This window comes from Suricata suricatta, chromosome 7 (genome assembly GCF_006229205.1).
Source record: "Suricata suricatta isolate VVHF042 chromosome 7, meerkat_22Aug2017_6uvM2_HiC, whole genome shotgun sequence".
Taxonomy (NCBI): Eukaryota; Metazoa; Chordata; class Mammalia; order Carnivora; family Herpestidae; genus Suricata; species Suricata suricatta.
Window position 1 is genome coordinate 63,475,618 of NC_043706.1, and position 19,138 is coordinate 63,494,755.

A 19,138-nucleotide genomic window follows, 5' to 3' on the forward strand; every position below is an offset into this window, starting at 1 on the left:
CTACTCACAAAGTCTGATAGTGTTCAGATCTTATTGGAAAAAGCCCGTCAGCTGACCCTTGTACCGCCAGCCACTCCAAGTCCTGACCCAAAAGGGGGACCTGCAGAGTCATTCAAAAGATATGCCCAGTCCACACCAGGAGACCACATTTTGCTCAGTCCGGGGAGAAGGATTCAGCTGGATGATGAATGCACATTCATACAGCAGTTAATCCTGAGGGTCATGGAAACATTATAAATCCAATGCCCTTGAAGTGGAACTCCTCTCTGGAGTGTGGATGTCCAGTCATGCACAGCCTACTTAGAGAGGGAAAGAAATTTTATTTGAGAACATTAAGGTCAAGTTAACTTATTTTAAAATTGCCATAGGAGGCCATTCATCCCCACTTCACTTCTCCCACTTTAGAGCCTACCTCCCATCCCTCAGATATTTGCCCTTGGAGCAATTAAGTCCTCTTTTTTCTGTGCTTTCATTAGCTGCTCTCTTTCTCTTGCTTACAAAAGGGCAGATGTATTTTAAGCCAAATGTCAATGTCAAACATCAAATATCCATTCCCATGCAATGCACAGTGTATATAATTACACACTCCGTTGTAACAAACGTACTGGTATTTCACTTGTATACCAAACTTACATATAATTGACTGACCAGGTGTAAAGAGTACCGGGTGCAGAGAGCCTAGAGGATGCACTTTAGTTGCGGCCTTTGTTAAACACTGCATAAAGTGGCAACCTCCACAGCATAAGGGAATTTTTTTTGCAGAAAGGAGCTACAAGCTTCTTTGGAAAGAAAACAAGAGATAGGATTATACCAGGCAGCCCATTCAGAGCCGTGCAGGCTGGGGTGCCTCTGTGGCATCAGCCCAGAAGCCCCCGTGGTGGGGTTCCTTTCTGCCAGACGGAATGCTAATGAACCAGAACCACGCAGCCACACTGCTTCCTGGCACACTGAAGTTTCTGAAGGCTATTGTCCATCCAGTTCATCAAAGGTTACAGAGCAAATGGTTCAGAATTGCGTAGGTAACGCATAGAATGCCCCACGGGTCAGAACTAAGGCAGTTAAGTAGGTTTTGCCTTTTCCTCTTTCACTCTTTAGTTGTCACAAAGCCCAAGTGGCACTTTTCCGGGCTGGGGTTGGATCTGTCTCTTTGTGCCTCAAATAGGTCAAAGTGAAACTTTCTGAAACATTGTTTCGAGAAATCAAAATTCCTAGTTCTGCTACTTATGACTGTTTTAACCTGTTTCTTTCAGATACCATTGTTCTTATCGCTTCAATAGCAGTTGTTTCTGCAAAAACTCAGGGTAATATTTTTGCCACCTCCGCACTCAGAAGTCTCCGTTTCCTACAGATCCTCCGTATGGTACGCATGGACCGAAGGGGTGGCACTTGGAAATTACTAGGTTCAGTAGTTTATGCTCACAGCAAGGTAAGATTTGCTCTGAATTACGGAACAAGACTTTTGAAACTTTTTCATTGGTTGTTGTGGGATAGTAGAACCCATCAAGCAAACTTAGTCACTTCAGAAATTGGTGAAAGCACAATGTATAATGGATTGTTTAAAAATCATCAGATGGTTGCCAGAAGAAAGGGGATTGGGCGGAGAGGCAACGTGAGTGAAAGGAGAGGGAGATACAGGCTCGCATTAGGGAATGACTGAGTCACGGGAGTAAAAGGGATGGCACAGGAGATCTAGGCAGTGATACTGTAACAGTGTGTACGGTGACAGATGACAGCTAACTTGTGATGAGCACAGCAAAACATACAGAGAAGTGGAATCACGATGCTGTACACCTGAAACTAGTGTAAGATTGGGTGTCAACTATACTCAAAAAATAATGCGTTCAAAGTCTTTATGCCTCAAATAAATTATAGTAAACCCATACACTTAGAATACTGTACAACCATTAAAAAAAAAACTAAGGTGGGGCACCTGGGTGGCTCAGTCAGTTGAGTGACCCACTTCGGCTCAGGTCATGATCTCATGTTTTGTGGGTTCACGCCCCGCATTGGGCTCGGTGCTGACTGCTAGCTCAGAGCCTGGAGCCTGCTTCAGATTCTGTGTCTCTTTCTCTCTTTGCCCCTCCCCTGTTTACTCTCTGTCTCTCAAAAATAACTTTTTTTAACTGAGAAAGTTGTTCTGTTCACCGGGACACCCTCTGAATAAAAAAAGCAAATTTGGGGCACCTGAGTGGCTCAGTCAGTTGAGCATCCAACTTTGGCTCAGATCATGAACTTGTGGTGAGTGATTTCAAGCCCCACATCAGGCTCTCTGCTCTCAGCACAGCCTGCTTCAGGTCCTCTGCTTTCCTCTTTCTGAAAGTCACTCCCCAGCTTGCACTCTCTCAAAAATAAATAAATATTCAGAAGGGAGCAAATTGGGGAGGCCTGGGTGGTTCAGTCGGTTAAGTGTCTAACTTCAGCTCAGGTCAGGATCTCACAGTTCCTGAGCTGAAATCCAGCATCGGGCTCTGTGCTGACAGCTTGGAGCCTGGAGCCTGCTTCAGATTCTGTGTCTCCCTGTCTCTCTGCTCCTCCCCTGCTCACACTCTGTCTTGTCTCTGTCTCTCAAAAATAAATAAACATTAAAAAAAAGAAAAAGAAAAAAGGAGTAAATTCTATAAATAAATATTATCATAAATATCCAAAAAGTAGTAAAATGAGCGCATAGATTTTTTTTCACTTTACACAAATTTTTTTATTTCTAACAATCTTTCATTCCTTTTATATCTAGGAATTAATCACGGCTTGGTACATAGGATTTTTGGTTCTTATTTTTTCATCTTTCCTTGTCTATCTTGTGGAAAAGGATGCCAATAAAGAGTTTTCTACATATGCAGATGCTCTCTGGTGGGGCACAGTGAGTATAAAAATCTGGTTTTGTTTTTTGGATGTTGAAAAATGTTTCCTTTGAATAATGTGATGATTCCTAGGAATCATTTATGAAAGGTCTCAATAAAAACATTAATTTCCAAATGAGTTATGTGAAAATATACAGCACTAAAATTGTCTAAAGAATTTTCCTGTCTCTATGGCTCAACAAAATTAAGTTCTCTATAAATCATCAGAAGTATTTCTTGAGTGCTAGATTGTTGCCAAAATAAGAATACATTATTTTTTTAACTGATTAAAATCTTGATAGGCTTGTTTGTTTGTCTTAACTTTGTGGAACACAAAGTTTGGTTTACCGCTCGTCAAAAAATTTCTCTGAGGCTAAAAAAAAAAAAAAGGAATAATAGCTGAGTGAAAGTTAAAGTATGGCACAACAAGTGAAAACGACAAAACTGATAACCATCTGTGAGATCAGAAATTATAGACACCTAATATCAAAATTTCCATACGAGGCGCCTTGGTGGCTCGGTTGGGCATCTGACTTTGGCTCTGGTCATGATCTCGAGGCCGGTGAGTTTGAGCCCAGTGTCAGGCGCTGTGCTGACAGGTCAGAGCCTGGAGCCTGCTTTGGATTCTGTGTCTCCTCTCAGCACTTCCCTTGCTCGCTCTCTCTCTCTCTCTCCCTCTCTCAAAAATATGTGGACATTAAAAAAATGTTTTAACTATCTATACAAAAACCTACTTTTCATTTAAATTGTTATTGAAGGGAGCTCCTGTCTAGGCTAACTGTCCTTGGGTTTCAGTTCAGGTCACGATCTCACAGTTTTGTGAGTTGGAGCCCCACAGTGGGGTTCCCCCCAGTAGCAGCATGGAACCTGCTTGGGATTCTCTGTCTCCCTTGCTCTCTGCCCCTCCCCCACTCACGCTGTCTCTGTCTCTTTCAAAATAAATAAATAAACTTCAAAAAAATTTTTTAAAGAAAAAAGATATTAAATAAATAAATAAACGGTCACTAAATGATAGTTCACCAAACAAATAAGAGAGTAATACCTCTCACACAGATACAGACTAGAGATTTTAACTCCTTTTTTAAAAATCTGTCAGTATTAATGAGGGAACCAGTAAGTGTTGTATCCAGTTCAAAGTACTATCCAAGAAAATTACCATGTAAAGATCAGGAATATTGAAATGAATATGGCTTCTTCACAGTGTGAGAGGGATATCAATTAAACCTACACTATACAGAATTTATTTATGTGTCTGTAGACAAGAATTACTTTCCAGTGCTACCAGTTACCTATAATTTACAGAGTTGTAAAGTAGCTCAAAGGCCAAGAAAGATGCAGAGCTGCACAAAATCAGAAGTTGACAACCTGGAAGAGTCCGCTCTAAGCAAGGCATAGTTTTCCATTAAAGCAAAAATCTTGTCTGCACTGTAAAGAATCCATAAGACAAGTCATTGAAACGTGTGCCCTAGTAAGAATGTCACAGGATCAGGGAATGCTTTGGAAAATATATAAACTGTATTTCTTTTTATTTTATTCCTAATATATTACAAAAGGGCATTTTGTGAAAATATACAACATTTTCAACTGTCTAAACAACTTCCCATCTCTTTGGCCCAACAAAGTTAAGTTCTCTCATAAATTATCCATAATATTCTTGAGTGCTAAACTCTCACCAAAATTAAAATATATCATTTTCTTAAACTGTAACTAAAATATTTATAAATTGGGGGGCATCTGGGTGGCCCAGTCAACTAAGCGTCCAACTTCAGCTCAGGTCATGATCTCGCAGTTCATGTATTTGACCCCATGTCGGGCTCTGTGCTGACAGCTCAGATGCTGGAGCCTGCTTCGGATCTGTATCTCCCTTTGTCTCCCTCTGTATGCTCTCTCTTTGTCTCTCTCAAAAGTAAACACTAAAAAAATTTTAAATATGTATAAGTTGGTTGTTGGTTTTGTGGGGCATAGATTTAAGTCACCGATCGTTGCAGTTGCTCTGCTACTCATCAGAAGCTCATCCGGGAGAGCTAGAACCCTCATCAAGGACAAGGACTATTTGTCAGGGCTTGTGTTAAGCCAAACTCAGTATTGCTTGTTGGCTGCACAGCAGCAGTAAAACTAATAAGAATCAGAAATATATTCACCTGAAGATTAGGATTTTTTTCTCAAATCATCAGAGTAAATGTCTACAAGATTGTGCCGTTGCAAACAAAGCAATCTGGTGGTTTAATAATCTGGTTCCCAACTCCTCCCACCCACCCCACCAGCACTAATGGACATTTTGAAAGGAGGAAAGTAGAAAACCTGAAAGAGAGTAGTCATGTGACGTTCTTAAAATACCTTTTATATGTAGAGAGCAAATGAAAATCTATGACTCATTGTGGGATAAACTGTGTAAATTGAGAAAACAGGAGGCTTTTCTAGTCAACCAGGGGCAGACAGTTTATTATCCTGGGCTTCAGAGCAACAATTTGAATTTTAAGCTGAGTTTTTGTTTCTCTCTGAGAATTCTAACGTGCTTAAATTGTTGAGACATTCGGGTATACCTATCCCATTGTGATGCAGTTGTTGGTAAGTTCAGCCTGGCAGCTCTTTATCTTCCTTCCCAGTACCCTTCCTTTTCTCCTTATTACTAATAAGAATTGCTGTATTGTGTGTTAAATGGTGTGTGGGAAAGTCTTAATATACTTCTCACTTAGTCACCAGCTTATTTCTTTTGCCAGAATAACCCACGTAGCAGGTTTTCAAAGGTCATATCTGTGACTTTCAGAGGGGAAGCAACGTATCTTCATTGATTCCCATTTCACTTGTGCTATTTGGACTGAAGTTTAACCTGTACTTAACAGGTTCTTTGAATGGCCTAGTTATGTCTCTATTTTAAAAAGAAATCTAGTCTTGAATGCAGAAGTAAAAATCTTCTACGATGTCAAGCTTCTAGGAAAAGACCTTGTTGGTCCACAGTGAGTTTGTTGATATTCACTGAGTCATTGATGAAATTGTCCGAAACCTAAAAATATACAAAAAAGCAAACAAGAGTGTATATTATTTCTATTCTTTATAAGAAGAACATACACTAGATCTCCAGTGTGAAATAAAATAAATTTAGAACACTATACCTTTTATTATATATTGATCAAGACCTTAATGAAATATATGGCTGGATATGTTTTAGTTGAAATTGTCCATTTTGTACATAATACACACCCTGCTAACTATGGAAGTATCCAGAATAAATGGAGAAATAAAAGCATCCTGAATTGGAGTATTTCTATGTGTTAAGCTCCAGTTAAAAAAAGGAAATTCTTGGGACACGTGGGTGGCTCAGTCACTTAAGCAACCAACTCTTGATTTCTGCTCAGGTCATGATCTCACAGTTCGTGAGCTTGAGCCCTGCATCGGGCTCTGTGCTAAAGATGTGGAGCCTGCTTGCTCTCTCCCTCTCTGTCTACCCCTTCAGAGCTCTCTCTCTTTCTCCCTCTTTCAAAGTAAATAAACAAACATATTTTTAAAAAGAAAATTCTCTTCATTAAAAAAAAGCCCAAATTTTCAATAGTAAGTATCAAAATGCAATTTGTGGTCTACGGATTCAAAATCTCAGTGAATTCTGATTATGAAATATTAAATTGTCTTAGCCGATGCCAGGTCCCAGCGCACTCGGTGGTACCTGTCTCATCCGCCCCGAACGGCACGGCGGAGAATCCTCTGGGTTCTTTTCCTGAGGGAGGGAGAGAAAGGGCAGGAAAGGGGGGCATAGAGAGTGAAGACAGCACACGGAATTCAATCAAGCCTCTCTTTTATTCTTCTTCCTCTCCTTCTTCCTCTTTCCAGAAAACACTGTCTTATATACGGTTTGGGGCGGGGAACTGACCCAGGTTGGTTGCCAGGTAACAGAGTCAAATGAATATCAAAAGAAGCGCCCAGACTTGCCTCTGCAATGCTGGGGAGGGGAAGCTAGCCCTGAATAATCCAAAATGCGGTTTTGATCTTTTGATCACCTTAGCCTTTTTTCGTCTGGCTCAGTACGACAGTCTCCAAAATCTGGACCAGGAAATGCAGTCTCCTAGCCTCCAGATGTAAATCTTGTTTTTCTGGTTCACTCCCTGGAGAGCGATATCTCCTTGCCTGAGGCAGCCAAAAGCTCGGTGGCTCCCAACAAAACTCCTTTCATTAAGAAAATGGTGAGGGCCATCTCCAAGACCAACTTTTGGAGGGATTTATGGTGTGACCAGCACTACTCAAGGCCAGTAGCTATTCAAAAAACTCTGATCCCTGAAAATATTGCATACTGTTAAGTATCAACACCTAGCTCATTAAGTGGAATAATACCAAGGCCACAGCCAGTGCCTACTCAAAGATGGTAGCTACTGTTGGTATAGGAATCCCGCTGTGGATGTTAGTTGGAAGCACCTTTATAACAAAAAGAACAAAGAGCTATATACTTCATGGCAGACTCACAGCTTAAGCACAGAAAGGGCTTGGGAATTGGGGGTTACAGTGAAAAGATATTCTGTGTTTTGAAGTAGCAACTAAAGGGACATCTATGACCAAGGAAGTGAAAAAAGTGCAAGAGGACTTAACTCTAGTGGCGGAGGCACTGGTGGCTACAAGAAAGGAAGATCTTCTGGTTGTTAGGCATAGCTCCATTTAATGTTATTGCCTATTATTATTTTCTTCCTTTTTGGTTGCTTTAGATTTATTCTAAAACAATTTAAGAACAAATCTTCCTGGACTTATCTCCTATTATCATCTCCTTTCCTGATTATAATTTTTCTCCTTTTGATTTGCATTATATTTATTCTGAAATAACTTAAGATCAGGTCTTGCTGAAGTAATATTGCCTGATATGACCTATTCTAGAAGGCCAGCTTGTTCTGTTTACTGCTATTTCTGTGAAGAAAACAGTGTTATGGGGTAGCCTTTTTATTTAACAAGCATACAGCAATAGGTAGTATTCTTGAGTAACCAGCTGAGCACAGCCCCCACCTGGGACCGTGTGCTTGAAATGATCACTTCAGGCATGTAGAAGGATTTTATATTAGCCAGTTAGTCCTAGTTAGTCCTAGAATTTATGCCGAAAATCTTAGTCTTTCTGGAAGAAAATAATATAGAAGGCTCTATGTACAATGCAGTCAGCAAATTGTACAGCCCAAATATATGCCATGAGTTTCATCCCCCTGCAAAACCTAAGAATGAGAAATGGTGTGGGGTGCCTGGGTGGTTCATTCGGTTGAACATCTGACTTCAGCTTAGGTCATGATCTCACAGTCCTTGAGTTTAAGTCCCACGTTGGGCTCTGTGCTGAGAGCTCAGAGCCTGGAGCCTGCTTCAGATTCTGTGTCTCCCTCTCTCTCTCTCTCTCAAAAATAAATAAACACTTACAATTTTTTTAAGAATAAGAAATGGCGGGGGTGGGGAGGGGCGGGTGCCTGGTTAGCTCAGTCGGTTGAGCGTCTGGCTTCGGCTCAGGTCATGATCTCACGGTTCGTGGGTTTGAGCCTTGCGTCAGGCTCTGTGCTGACAGCTCAGAGCCTATAGCCTGCTTCAGATTCTGTATCTCCCTCTCTCTGACCCTCCCCTGCTCATGCTGTCTCTCTCTGTCTCTCAAAAATAAATAAAAAACATAAAAAATTTTAAAAGAATAAAAAATGGGATAAATTTGTGGAATGAATAAAAGTACCCTTATCTTTGATAATACCAAGAATCAACCCTCTTTCTACTGGGTTCACCAGTACAAAATTTTTTCTGCCACTTTTTTAAGCTATTGTTTTCTGACTCCATGCTGGTCCATTAAATAAAAATTAATAGTTGTTTCTCACCACCAATGCACTGCCTAATGGTATCAAAGCTTTACTTGGCCACAAGATAGTCAACACACCAACCCTTTAACTAACTATTCAAGAGCATTATCAAGTACCAAGCAACCACTGAAGCACACATACCCAAGCTGCTGCTCACCAACACATCCTAGCTGCCATGAGCATCTCGAAGCCCTGTGCCTACCCAGATGGCACGGATGTTTGCAGTATATTGGTCAGAAGCCTCTTTGGGGAGCCTTTCCTAAGAAGTCTGATTCTTTAGTAATGTCATCTCACACATGGTTCTGAATACTTTTTGCTTAGATTTTTTCCATAAACATTGAACGCATACTTAATGGAAGAGAGCAGAAGAATTAAAGTCAAGAAACTTGGCTTCCAGCCCTATAGTATGATTTAGTATGGTATTCAGCAAACATTTACTATCTCTATAAAATTGAGAAAATAATTTTACCCAAATACAAAGTTGTTATGTGTACTAAATGAGATTAGGACACATAGATGTGCTTTATTAGCACTGGACAAATGTTAGTCATTACTGGCATTACATATTTGCCTACAAGCCTGGAAGAACTATACGGAATGCTATTGCCCTGAGCTGCCTGTCACGGCAGAACCCAAATGATATGATGCCACCACCACAAGAGATTCTGGAGCTTGCAGATGGAAAACATTTCTCATCTACTGGTTCACAAACTTCCAATGTGAATCATCCTTGTGTAAAAGACCACCTTTATGGAAATGATACTGTGCTTTGGAAATCTACAAATAGTATGTTCTTAGTTTGTTTACATAAATGCATTAGCTATAAACTAGTATTAATAATTGTGTCCTCAAAGTTAAACCAATAAATGTTTATTGATTTATTACTTGAAGAGAAGAAGGGTGGGTTTATATATACTGGTTTGGAATTAATTCTATTATTGAAAGAAAAAAAAACTACAGCCTAACCAGTTTCCAAATTGTAATCTGACCATAGCCTCAGCTATCCCACAAAAAAAGAAAAGAAAAATAAAGAAAGCTTGAGCCACAAAGGCCCCTCAACTGATGAATGGATAAAGATGTGATATATATACATATAATATATATATTACATATATATAATGGATTATTAGTCATAAAAAAGAATGAAATCATGTCATTTGCAATGATGTGATTGGAGCTAGAGTATATTATGCTAAATAAGTCAGTCACAGAAAGGCAAATACCATATGATTTCACTCATATGTAGAATTTAAGAAACAAAACAGATGAGCATATTGGAAGGGGTGGGGGAAAGAAAACAGAGAGGGAAACAAACCGTAAAAGACTCTTAAAGATAGAGAACAAATTGAAGATTGATGGAGGGAGGTGGGGGATGGGCTAGATGCATGAGGGGTATTAGGAGGGCACTTGTTATGATGAGCACGGGTGTTGTATGTAAGTGATGAATCATTGAATTCTACTCCCGAAACCAATATTGCACTGTATGTTAACTAACTATAGTTTAAATTTTTTACATTGCAAAGAAAAAAAAGAAAGCTTGGGCCAGGATTTGCATTTGTTTTGCAGTATTATTCCTAAAGAAGAATTATGGGTTACTTAACACACTAAGGAACCCCCAGTCCACCTTTGCTACTACAATGACACATTCATCCAACATTTGCAACCCACAGATTTTTCAGAAAGTATATTTTTTCACCTACATCGCTGCAGCTGGGTCTATGAAAGATGAGGGCAAAAATGTATCTGAACTGTTTTCGACTGCCAAATCACCTTCCAGTAGTCTGACTAGAGACACAGCACAAGCCACCAGCATTCCTGAGGGTCAACTGAGGTGGAGTGACAGGCCACCGTGGGCCATTCCCTCTTAGATCCTTATCTGTCTTGTCAGGCCACAGCCCGAGAATGCATCTGCCAGTTTCCACCTTGGATCACAACACATGGCAATCAATGGCATCCTTTCGCTTGAGGAAAGTAGTAGTCTTTCTCGAACTGCATTGGAAGAGATATTTGAAACTTTTTTAATTTATCTTTTAATTTCTATAAGCAAATTTAAAACTTCACAAACTTTCCAATGATATTGTAAATACCATGGTCAAAAGTCAATGAGTAGGAATTGATAACCAATACATAAGTACATAAGTAAGTATGTAAATACATTTTAAAATTTTAATCTATTCAGCGCATGTTGACCAACATATCTCTTGTAAGCTCTGGAAGTAGGTCAAAAACGGAATGGTGTCCAACATAGTAGATTTCTTCCAATCCTTAAAGATGGCATATGGACCCCCTCAAGTTTCTCTGAAACAAGCTGCTTCCCCCAAAGAGCTGGTGTCTTTGGGCTTCTCTGTGAGCCCATCTTTCTCTACATTAATATCCAAATGAAACTAATCATTACTACATTCAGCCACTGAAAGATTCGCAAGATTTCTAGAAGACAGTAATGGGTTTATTGTTTGGCACAAATGTGGGAAAAATAAACACCAAAAGGGCTTCTGCTACTCAGTTCATGTACAAAGGACCAGCTGATAATCACTAGCAGGGCGTTCCAGATGCTAGGAAAGGAAAGAAACATAATGTAGTTGTACTGCTCCAAGGGAACACACCGGTACTTCAAGGGCAGCTTGGCCTGAGAGTCCAGAAAATCAATGAACATCCATGCAGGTCTCATCGGAGGATGGTTCCATCGCATGCAACCGGTCACTGCTTAGAAGGCCAGCAGCCAGATCAAACTGATGGGTCAGTGTGAATTCATAAAGAAATCCACATCTTTTTATTGTATGTGCATCTTCGAAATGTCACAGTTTCATCCCTGATGCTACCTGTCTGTTCACATCAGGGAGCCCAGTTGCCCCCTTGGCAGCCATAAAAAGTGACACGCTCTCACCAGGCGTGAAATAAAGGCAGCTCCCTCCAGCTCGCTCCCCCGCATGGATGGAGACAAAACTGCCATCCTGTTGCCAGAGCCTTCTCAAGCCCGGCTTTGCAACAAAAGGCCTCTATGCTTTCAACCAAGCAACGTTCAGAGAGACTTTGAAATTGGAGTGGAGGAAGTTGTTGCACCTGAACTTGGCTGTCAATCATTTCAGCCCTCTGCCGGCTGGGAAACATGGAAGCCTGCATCAGAGATCAGAGAGAAGGTGGGCGGAGTCTTTGCCCTCCCCAGGGAGTTCCAGGGGGCAGCTCCCAGAGTTCAGGCATTCTTTTCTCCCTGAAAAAGGACGTGTGTCAGAGGGATGACATCTCTAAATCCAGAATGAGATAGAACAGGCATTCTTCTCTACTCACAATGAAATCCTGAGCACATCATCACTTTGCTGTGTCTCATTCTCCCGAGTTATAGGCAGTGGTTTAAAAAAAAAAGTGCTTAGGGATGAGTCAATGAGAACAACTTAAATGCAGGATAGTTCCCCCGTATCCATGGTTTCTCTTTTCTACTGTTTCAGTTACCTGCAGTCCATCTGCACTTGGAAAGCAGATGGTCCTCCTTCTGCCATTTGGTCAGAAGGTCAATAGTAGCCTAAGCCTACTTCACAGTCCCCACCTCATTCACCTCACCTCACCGCATCCCGTAGGCATTTTATCATCTCACGTCATCACAAGAGGGGTGAGTATACTATTTCAAGAGAGACCATTGACATAACTTTTACCACAGTATATTGTTATAATTGTTTTTACTGTTTTTAATCCCTTACTATACCTAATTTGTATATTAAACTTTATCATAGGTATATGTATATAGGAAAAAACATAGTACATATAGGGTTCAATACTCTCTGTGGCTTCAAGCATCCATTGGGGTCTTGGAATATATCCCTCATAAATAAGGGGGGACTACTGTATTATTAGAATATAAAGTTTACCATTATTGCTGTGGCCAAACCATGAAATATCTCCTTCAGTTTATTATTATTAAACTGCTGTAAAAGGATTAAGCTAGTTTGCAGGAGAATTATAGATTAAAATCTTTTACACATATTTTAAGATTAGTAACCTGTAATAAAATTGAACCAGGGGGCACCCGGGTGGCTCAGTCAGTTAAGCGTCTGACTCTTGGTTTCGGCTCAGGTCCTGATCTCAGGGTTTCGTGAGTAGGAGTCCCGCATCCGGCTCTGCCCTGGCAGCACGGAGCCTGCCTGGGATTCTCTGTCTCCCTCACTCTGCCTCTTCCTCCACTTGTGCTGTCTCTGTCTCTCTCAAAATAAATAAATACACGTTTTAAAAATGTCAAAATTGAGCCAGGAATATTCTTTCTGCAATCTCAAGGAGTTCTTCTGAGAGCCCCACCACTGATACTGCTAGTGATGTGTGATTAACTTGGCTACTAGTTTCTACTACAAACTTCCTCTCTTCACCTTGGATGAGCATCCCCCACTCTGTAGACCTCTCGGTGAGTGGTCCTTGACACCCTCTCACACTGTCACAGCCCCAAGCCTTTTCCCTGCGTTAAGCCTTTTGCTCCCCACGGCTGATCCCACCCTCTCCTTTACTGGAATTGAAGAGAACCAATCACGCATTCGCAGTGCTGCTCTTCATTCACACTGTGTCCCCATCTTTTCCCCATGGTAGAGGAGGTGTCCTTCCATACTGCCAAGGCTAACCCTTCCAACTGTACCCTTGATCCTATTTTCCTTCCTCGGTGGTTACCTTACCCTGTATAAAGCTACCAGTCTTTCCCCCAACCCCCCTCAGTCTCATTCTCTCTTCAGACATGCACAAATACATTCTAGAAAGCCTGCCTTCAATTGAGAGATTTCTGGGAGTTCTTGCCCTATTTTTCTCACTCCATTTGTTGCCAGCATTCTTGAAAGGATTCTTCATTTATTTACTAAATATTTATTGAATTCCTCCTACTTCGTGGTAAGCAGCATGATTGACGTTGGAGAGATAACAGAGTAAAGACACATTTTCCTTTCTGGTAAAGGAAATAGGGACCCCCTCCCCGATGGAACATAAAGAAATCTACCACTTATGGTAAGAAGTATGCTATTAAGAAACACGGTATGCAATAGAAAGTGACTGGGGGCCCCACTGTAGACAGAGTGGGTGGGGAGCCCTCTCTGATGATGGAGGATTTTGGATAAGACTTGAAGAATGAGAAGGATCCCTGGGAAGGGTGGGGAGCAAAGCAATTCCAGCTGAGGAAACAGGATTTGCAAAAGCCCTGGGGCAGAAATAGCCGGGCCTGTTCGAGGAGTTGAAAGGGCATTGAGAATAAAGTACAGTGAGCAAGGGTGAAATCAGGATGATCTTGGAGAGGTACCAGATCAGGTAGGCCCATAGTTAGAAGGTTAGAATTTATTCTGAATTCAGTGACTGGCTCTTGAAGGATTTTTAAAAGGAAGTAACAACATAATTTGGTTTGGGAGAAGGAACTGGAGGGAAGCAAAAGCAAAAGCAGAGACAGCAGTTAAGACATAGGCCTGGCCTACCATGGTGGCAGGAAAACAGTGAACAGGGGATGACTTTGCAGTGTCTTTGGGTAATAGAATCCATGGGACTTGATAGATGCAGGGAGACGAGTGAGGGAAACAAGCAATGAGAACAACTGAGGCTTCTGACATGAGCAACGGGATGGACGGGATGGACGGTGGTGCCCTTGACTGGGATGGGAAGGGATACGTTTGGGGGAGTTACAGCTTTGCGGGGAATACATGCTCTGTTTTAAACATGTGAAGTGTAAATGACTGCGGGTCGCCCAAATAGAAATATCAGCTGCACCTATATGAATCCGGAGCTCAGAAGAATCTGGCCTGGAGGTATAAATTTAGTGTGTTTGACCATAAAAATTTAAATCCATGAAAACACTTAAGATCACATGGGAAGAGAGTAGAAAAAAAATGGGGTAGAAGAGAAAGGTAAGTGAGAGAAGAATAGAACTTTTTGAAAGAGAGAAAGACCCAGAAATGAATCCAATAGTCAAAGGTTGATTAGCATAGGAGATCCCACATGGAAGAGAGGAGAGAAGAAGGCTGGGAAGGCTCATCAGCTGAGTTGAAAGTTTCAGAAAGGTCTGGCATCACAGAGCATCACCTCCGTCTATCATTTCTGCCTCTCAAATGTAACCCTTCCTTCAAAACCCAGGTAAGATGTAAGACCAAAGCAACCATTTCTTAGAAATCAGTGACCATCTATCTCCATAACCATGTCTTTTTTTTTTCTCAGTTCTCATTCTCCTTGTTTTCTATGAGCGTGTGATGCCAGGGATCACCTGGTCCTCTACGAAACTCTCTCTTCTTCACTGAGTTTCCATTTATATTACCCATTTCTAGTTTCCTTACTTTTTAAAATATTTATTCTTCTCTGACTTTCCTTTCCCTTCCCTTCCTTAAATGTCTGCTTCCTGAGGTGCCGTAGACCCTGTCTTTGCGCCCTTTGCAATGTCATTTATTCACAAAATTTTAATAATCATCCTGTGCCTGATTCTGAAACCCAAATCTCATGCCAAACCCAATGTCTCTCTTCCAAGACTCAAGTTCTCTATCTTGATTTCTTGCTCGACGTTTGTAGATAGGAGTCATACTAACACTTAAAAAACCACTTATTTCCAGGGTGCTAGGTGACTCAGTCAGTTAAGCATCTGACTTTGGCTCAGATCATGGTCTCATGTTTTGTAAGTTCGAGCCCTGTGTCAGGCTCTGTGCTGACAGCTCAGAGCCTGGATCCTACTTCAGATTCTGTTTCTCCCTCCTCTGCCACACCCCCCCCATGTTCACGCTGTGTGTGTGTGTGTGTGTGTGTGTGTGTGTGTGTGTGTGTGTAAAATAAATAAATATTAAAAATATTTTTAAAAACACTTATTTGCAAAACCAAACTCTCTATATTTGCTCCAAAATTTTCTTTTTCTCATATTTCTATTTATGGTGGAATTATCTTCTCCTTAAAATTTTAAAGTTCTTGTTAACTTAGTCTTCCCCTTCATCCCAGATGATTAACAAATGCATTTCTATTGAACTTCAAAAACTCATCTCTTTGCTTTGCACTCCCATGCAGCCTCACTGCCACTGTTCCAGTTCACTTGCCCCATGATTCTTCCAGATCATACAGAACCTCGTGAGCCCTGGAGAGGAGCTGGCACTTTGTTCTAAGAGGCATGGGAAGGTCCTGGAGCAGTCTGATCATAGGAGAGACATGACACAAATATCGTTTTTCAAAGACACTCCCTGATCTAGCGATAGCCTTTCTAGTGAATCTCTTCTGTAACTAATCCTCTTCAGACCCGCCATGCTCCAACCCAACTAAACAACCTATACTTTCTAGAACCTACCATATTTGTTCTCACTGCTGTGCAGCTGGTCACCTATTTTCCCACCCCAGATCAACCCCTTTATCATTTTTGCCTCTCAAAATATTGCTTCTCTTTCAAAGCCTCCTTGACTGTCCCTCCCAGCCCCCCCTCCTCCTCCAAGCTGGAAATAATCTGTTCTTTGAATCCTCTTAGCAGGTTATTTGTACATCCATCATAGTATCTGTCCTGCCCTATTTTGTGTTTTAATGACTTGTATGTGACGTGTCTCCCCACATATGTCGTAAATACTTTAGGACAAGAACTATGTACCTCTCATTTTTGTTCCACTACAAATCATAACACGTACCTTGCACACACCAGACCTCCAGGAAATGCCTGCCAAGGTAATAAATAGACAGCCTTAATTAACATAAATTATTGTTTTGTGTACTGATCCAGTCCTAAATCCATGGTGCTATCATTTCTGTATCTCTGATGGTTATCCGCTTATTTAAATAATCTTTCTTTGGATACACTTAGAAAAGATGGAAAATTGTGTTATAAGGGAGGAACAAGTATGTAGGTTATTCCCTTCCTTAAACAAAGAGAAGCTCTGTTATGCGTCACGGAAAATTAAAGCACAGTAATAAAATGCGCCAACAAGGCTTGTTGAATAATGGTTTAGTGGAAACGTTGCTTTGCCTCCTGTTCATAGGTCCTAACTTTCCTCTCAAGTACTTAAGCTGCACGTTCTATTTATTTTGTTTTTAGATTACATTGACAACGATTGGCTATGGAGACAAAACTCCCCTAACTTGGCTGGGAAGATTGCTTTCTGCAGGCTTTGCACTCCTTGGCATTTCTTTCTTTGCACTTCCTGCCGTGAGTATCTTTGCAGAAATAAAGCAATTTCAATTGGATCTTAGAGGTTTATTAGCATCCGCTTTCACAAGTTGGTGTGCCAGGGAATGTATCTATATCACTACAAAGATAATTTTATTGATATAACGTTGACTTTACTACATACATCTAGTTGGAAATTTTATGAAATATGGTCTTCCCTTGGAGATACTTAACCTGAGAGTTTTATACCCTCTAGGTCTTTACGACCAAATAATAATTCAGCTGGCATCACCTCTCATTCAACACGTGACTTTTTTAAACTGATCTCTCCAATTTGGTTTATAACATGTGCTGCTTAAGAGCTAGATGTGATTAGTGGAATATTTACATCTTCATATCCATTTGAGTGAAAAGCATATGACCTTAAAGGGTTTCAATGTGTCAGATGATTTATTCTTTCTGTCACCATCACTGATTTTTCTTAATGAACAGCTTGTGCATCTTATAAGAATGAAGAGCACATTTATCTTCTCCCAAGCCTCCGATTATTTTCTCCTTAATGGATGATGCTTACTTTCTGATCATTTTATCCTCTTCTTTTTTAAAGGCAGTTGGTCAAAATACTGCAGTTTGCCTCCATCCCCAGACACTCACTTTTGCTCACTCCTCCTCTTGTAGGGAAAGAGAGCCAAGAAAAAGGAGGCTTACAGTAGTGGTAGCCGGCATGCTTAAGGATCAATAACTTCACTCTTGCTCCAGACAGAAGCTGAGTGGCAACACAGTCTCTGCTGAGCGGAGACCCCAGAGCAGCCCTTCAAAGGACGCCAACGGAATAGGGATTTTCAGCCTCCCAGCCCTTGCCTCACAAGGCTCCTCCTCTGCCTGTAAATGAGGGCAGAGGACACCCATGTCGTTCCCTTGGCCAGAGCCCAACTCTGGATTGACCGGCTGGTTCTGCCCTCGACCACAGAGAAGACACGGAAAAGTTTGTTCATACACTTGAGCATTAGATCTTAGCTTGAATTTAAAGCCACATACTACCTGGTTTTGTCATGTACCACCTTTGTGACTGTATTAGTTTGCCAGGGCTGCTGTAAAGGCATCACAGATTGGGTGACTTAAACAGCAAAAATGTATTGTCTCACAGTTCTGGAGTCTAGAAGTCCAAAATCAAGGAGCAAGCAGGGTGGGTTCTTTCTGAGGAACAGGAGAGAAGGATTTGTTCCAGACTTCTTTCCTTGGTTCACAGACAGCAGTCTCCTCCCTGTGTCCTCACTTTGTCTTCCCTCTGTAGTGTCGTTGTCCAAACTTCCTCTCATAAAGACACCAGTCAGATCATATTAGGGCCCATCCTAATGACCTCACTGTAACTTGATTACTTCTGTAAAGACCTTATGTCCAAGTAAGGTCACATTCTAAAGTACTGGAAATTAGCATTCCAGCATAGGAATTCCAGAGGGATACAGTTCAGCCAGTAATAGTAACATTGGGTATGTTTCTTCATCTATAAAATAGAAGAATTATTGCACCCACAGAAAGTTTGTCAAGAGCACTACGGTGATATAAGTCAAATGCTTGCCATGAAGAAAACTTTCATGAAATTTTTCTTCCATTTTATGTATGAATCTAGATGTATTGTTTCTTGTTGTGAAATGACAAAATCAAGGAAAGTCAAAAAATCTCACTTACCGAGAATCAACTTATCTGGCAAGCTCAACAATCCATAACAGAGCGAGGACTTATTCAGTAATCAAATTCCCTACATGAAAATACCTTTAGAAACAATAAATACATTCTTGGGCTTTTTTACCAAAATACTGCTGCTTTTGTGTCTCTACTAATCCTGAGACCACATATGAAACAACCTGTGTGATCCAGTGAAAAACCACAAACAGAAGTAGGCAACTTCTGGGCTTAAAACTGACAACAGTGTATGTGTTGTCCTCATAGGAGAGGCTCCTGAGACATAAATCATAACCTGTTCTTAATTTAGAGAAAGTTCTGATAAGCTGAGCTACATAGTTTCACAATTCTCTGAAGATTATAAGCAGCAAAGGCAGAGGTCGGCTGATTGAACAAACATTGTAATGGGAAGAGATGATGGAAAACTAACAAAGGAAAGGGAAAATATTTGTAAGAAGCAAGCAGACATGAGTGTTCAAAATGTGTAAGGACCTGGGACCAATTAGTGTTAGGGTCAACCCATCTCTGGAAGCTGGCTGTATCCAGCACTGCAAAATACCAGTCCCCATAACGAAACTCTGGACTATCGTAGGAAGGTTAAATTGTGTTATTCTGTTAGGTTAGAGGTCAGACACTAAGTTGTCATGGTTGGAAATATTTCCCAATAAAGTGATTATAATTTTTATATATGCAAATTAAATTAATATATGTTGGAAATCTAAGAAACTTGCTTGCACAGATCACCCCTTAACAAT

At 40.8% G+C, this 19,138-nt stretch overlaps 1 protein-coding gene across 1 annotated transcript in view; it reads left to right on the forward strand.

Annotated features, from left to right (window-relative positions):
* KCNQ5 (potassium voltage-gated channel subfamily Q member 5) overlaps positions 1–19,138 on the forward strand; it is a 512,482-nt gene that overhangs the window by 404,948 nt on the left and 88,396 nt on the right. Inside the window, exons 5-7 of the mRNA XM_029943186.1 lie at positions 1,251–1,426; positions 2,732–2,857; positions 16,629–16,739. Coding sequence (XP_029799046.1) covers positions 1,251–1,426; positions 2,732–2,857; positions 16,629–16,739 — 413 coding nt within the window. The remainder of the gene's footprint in view (positions 1–1,250; positions 1,427–2,731; positions 2,858–16,628; positions 16,740–19,138) is intronic.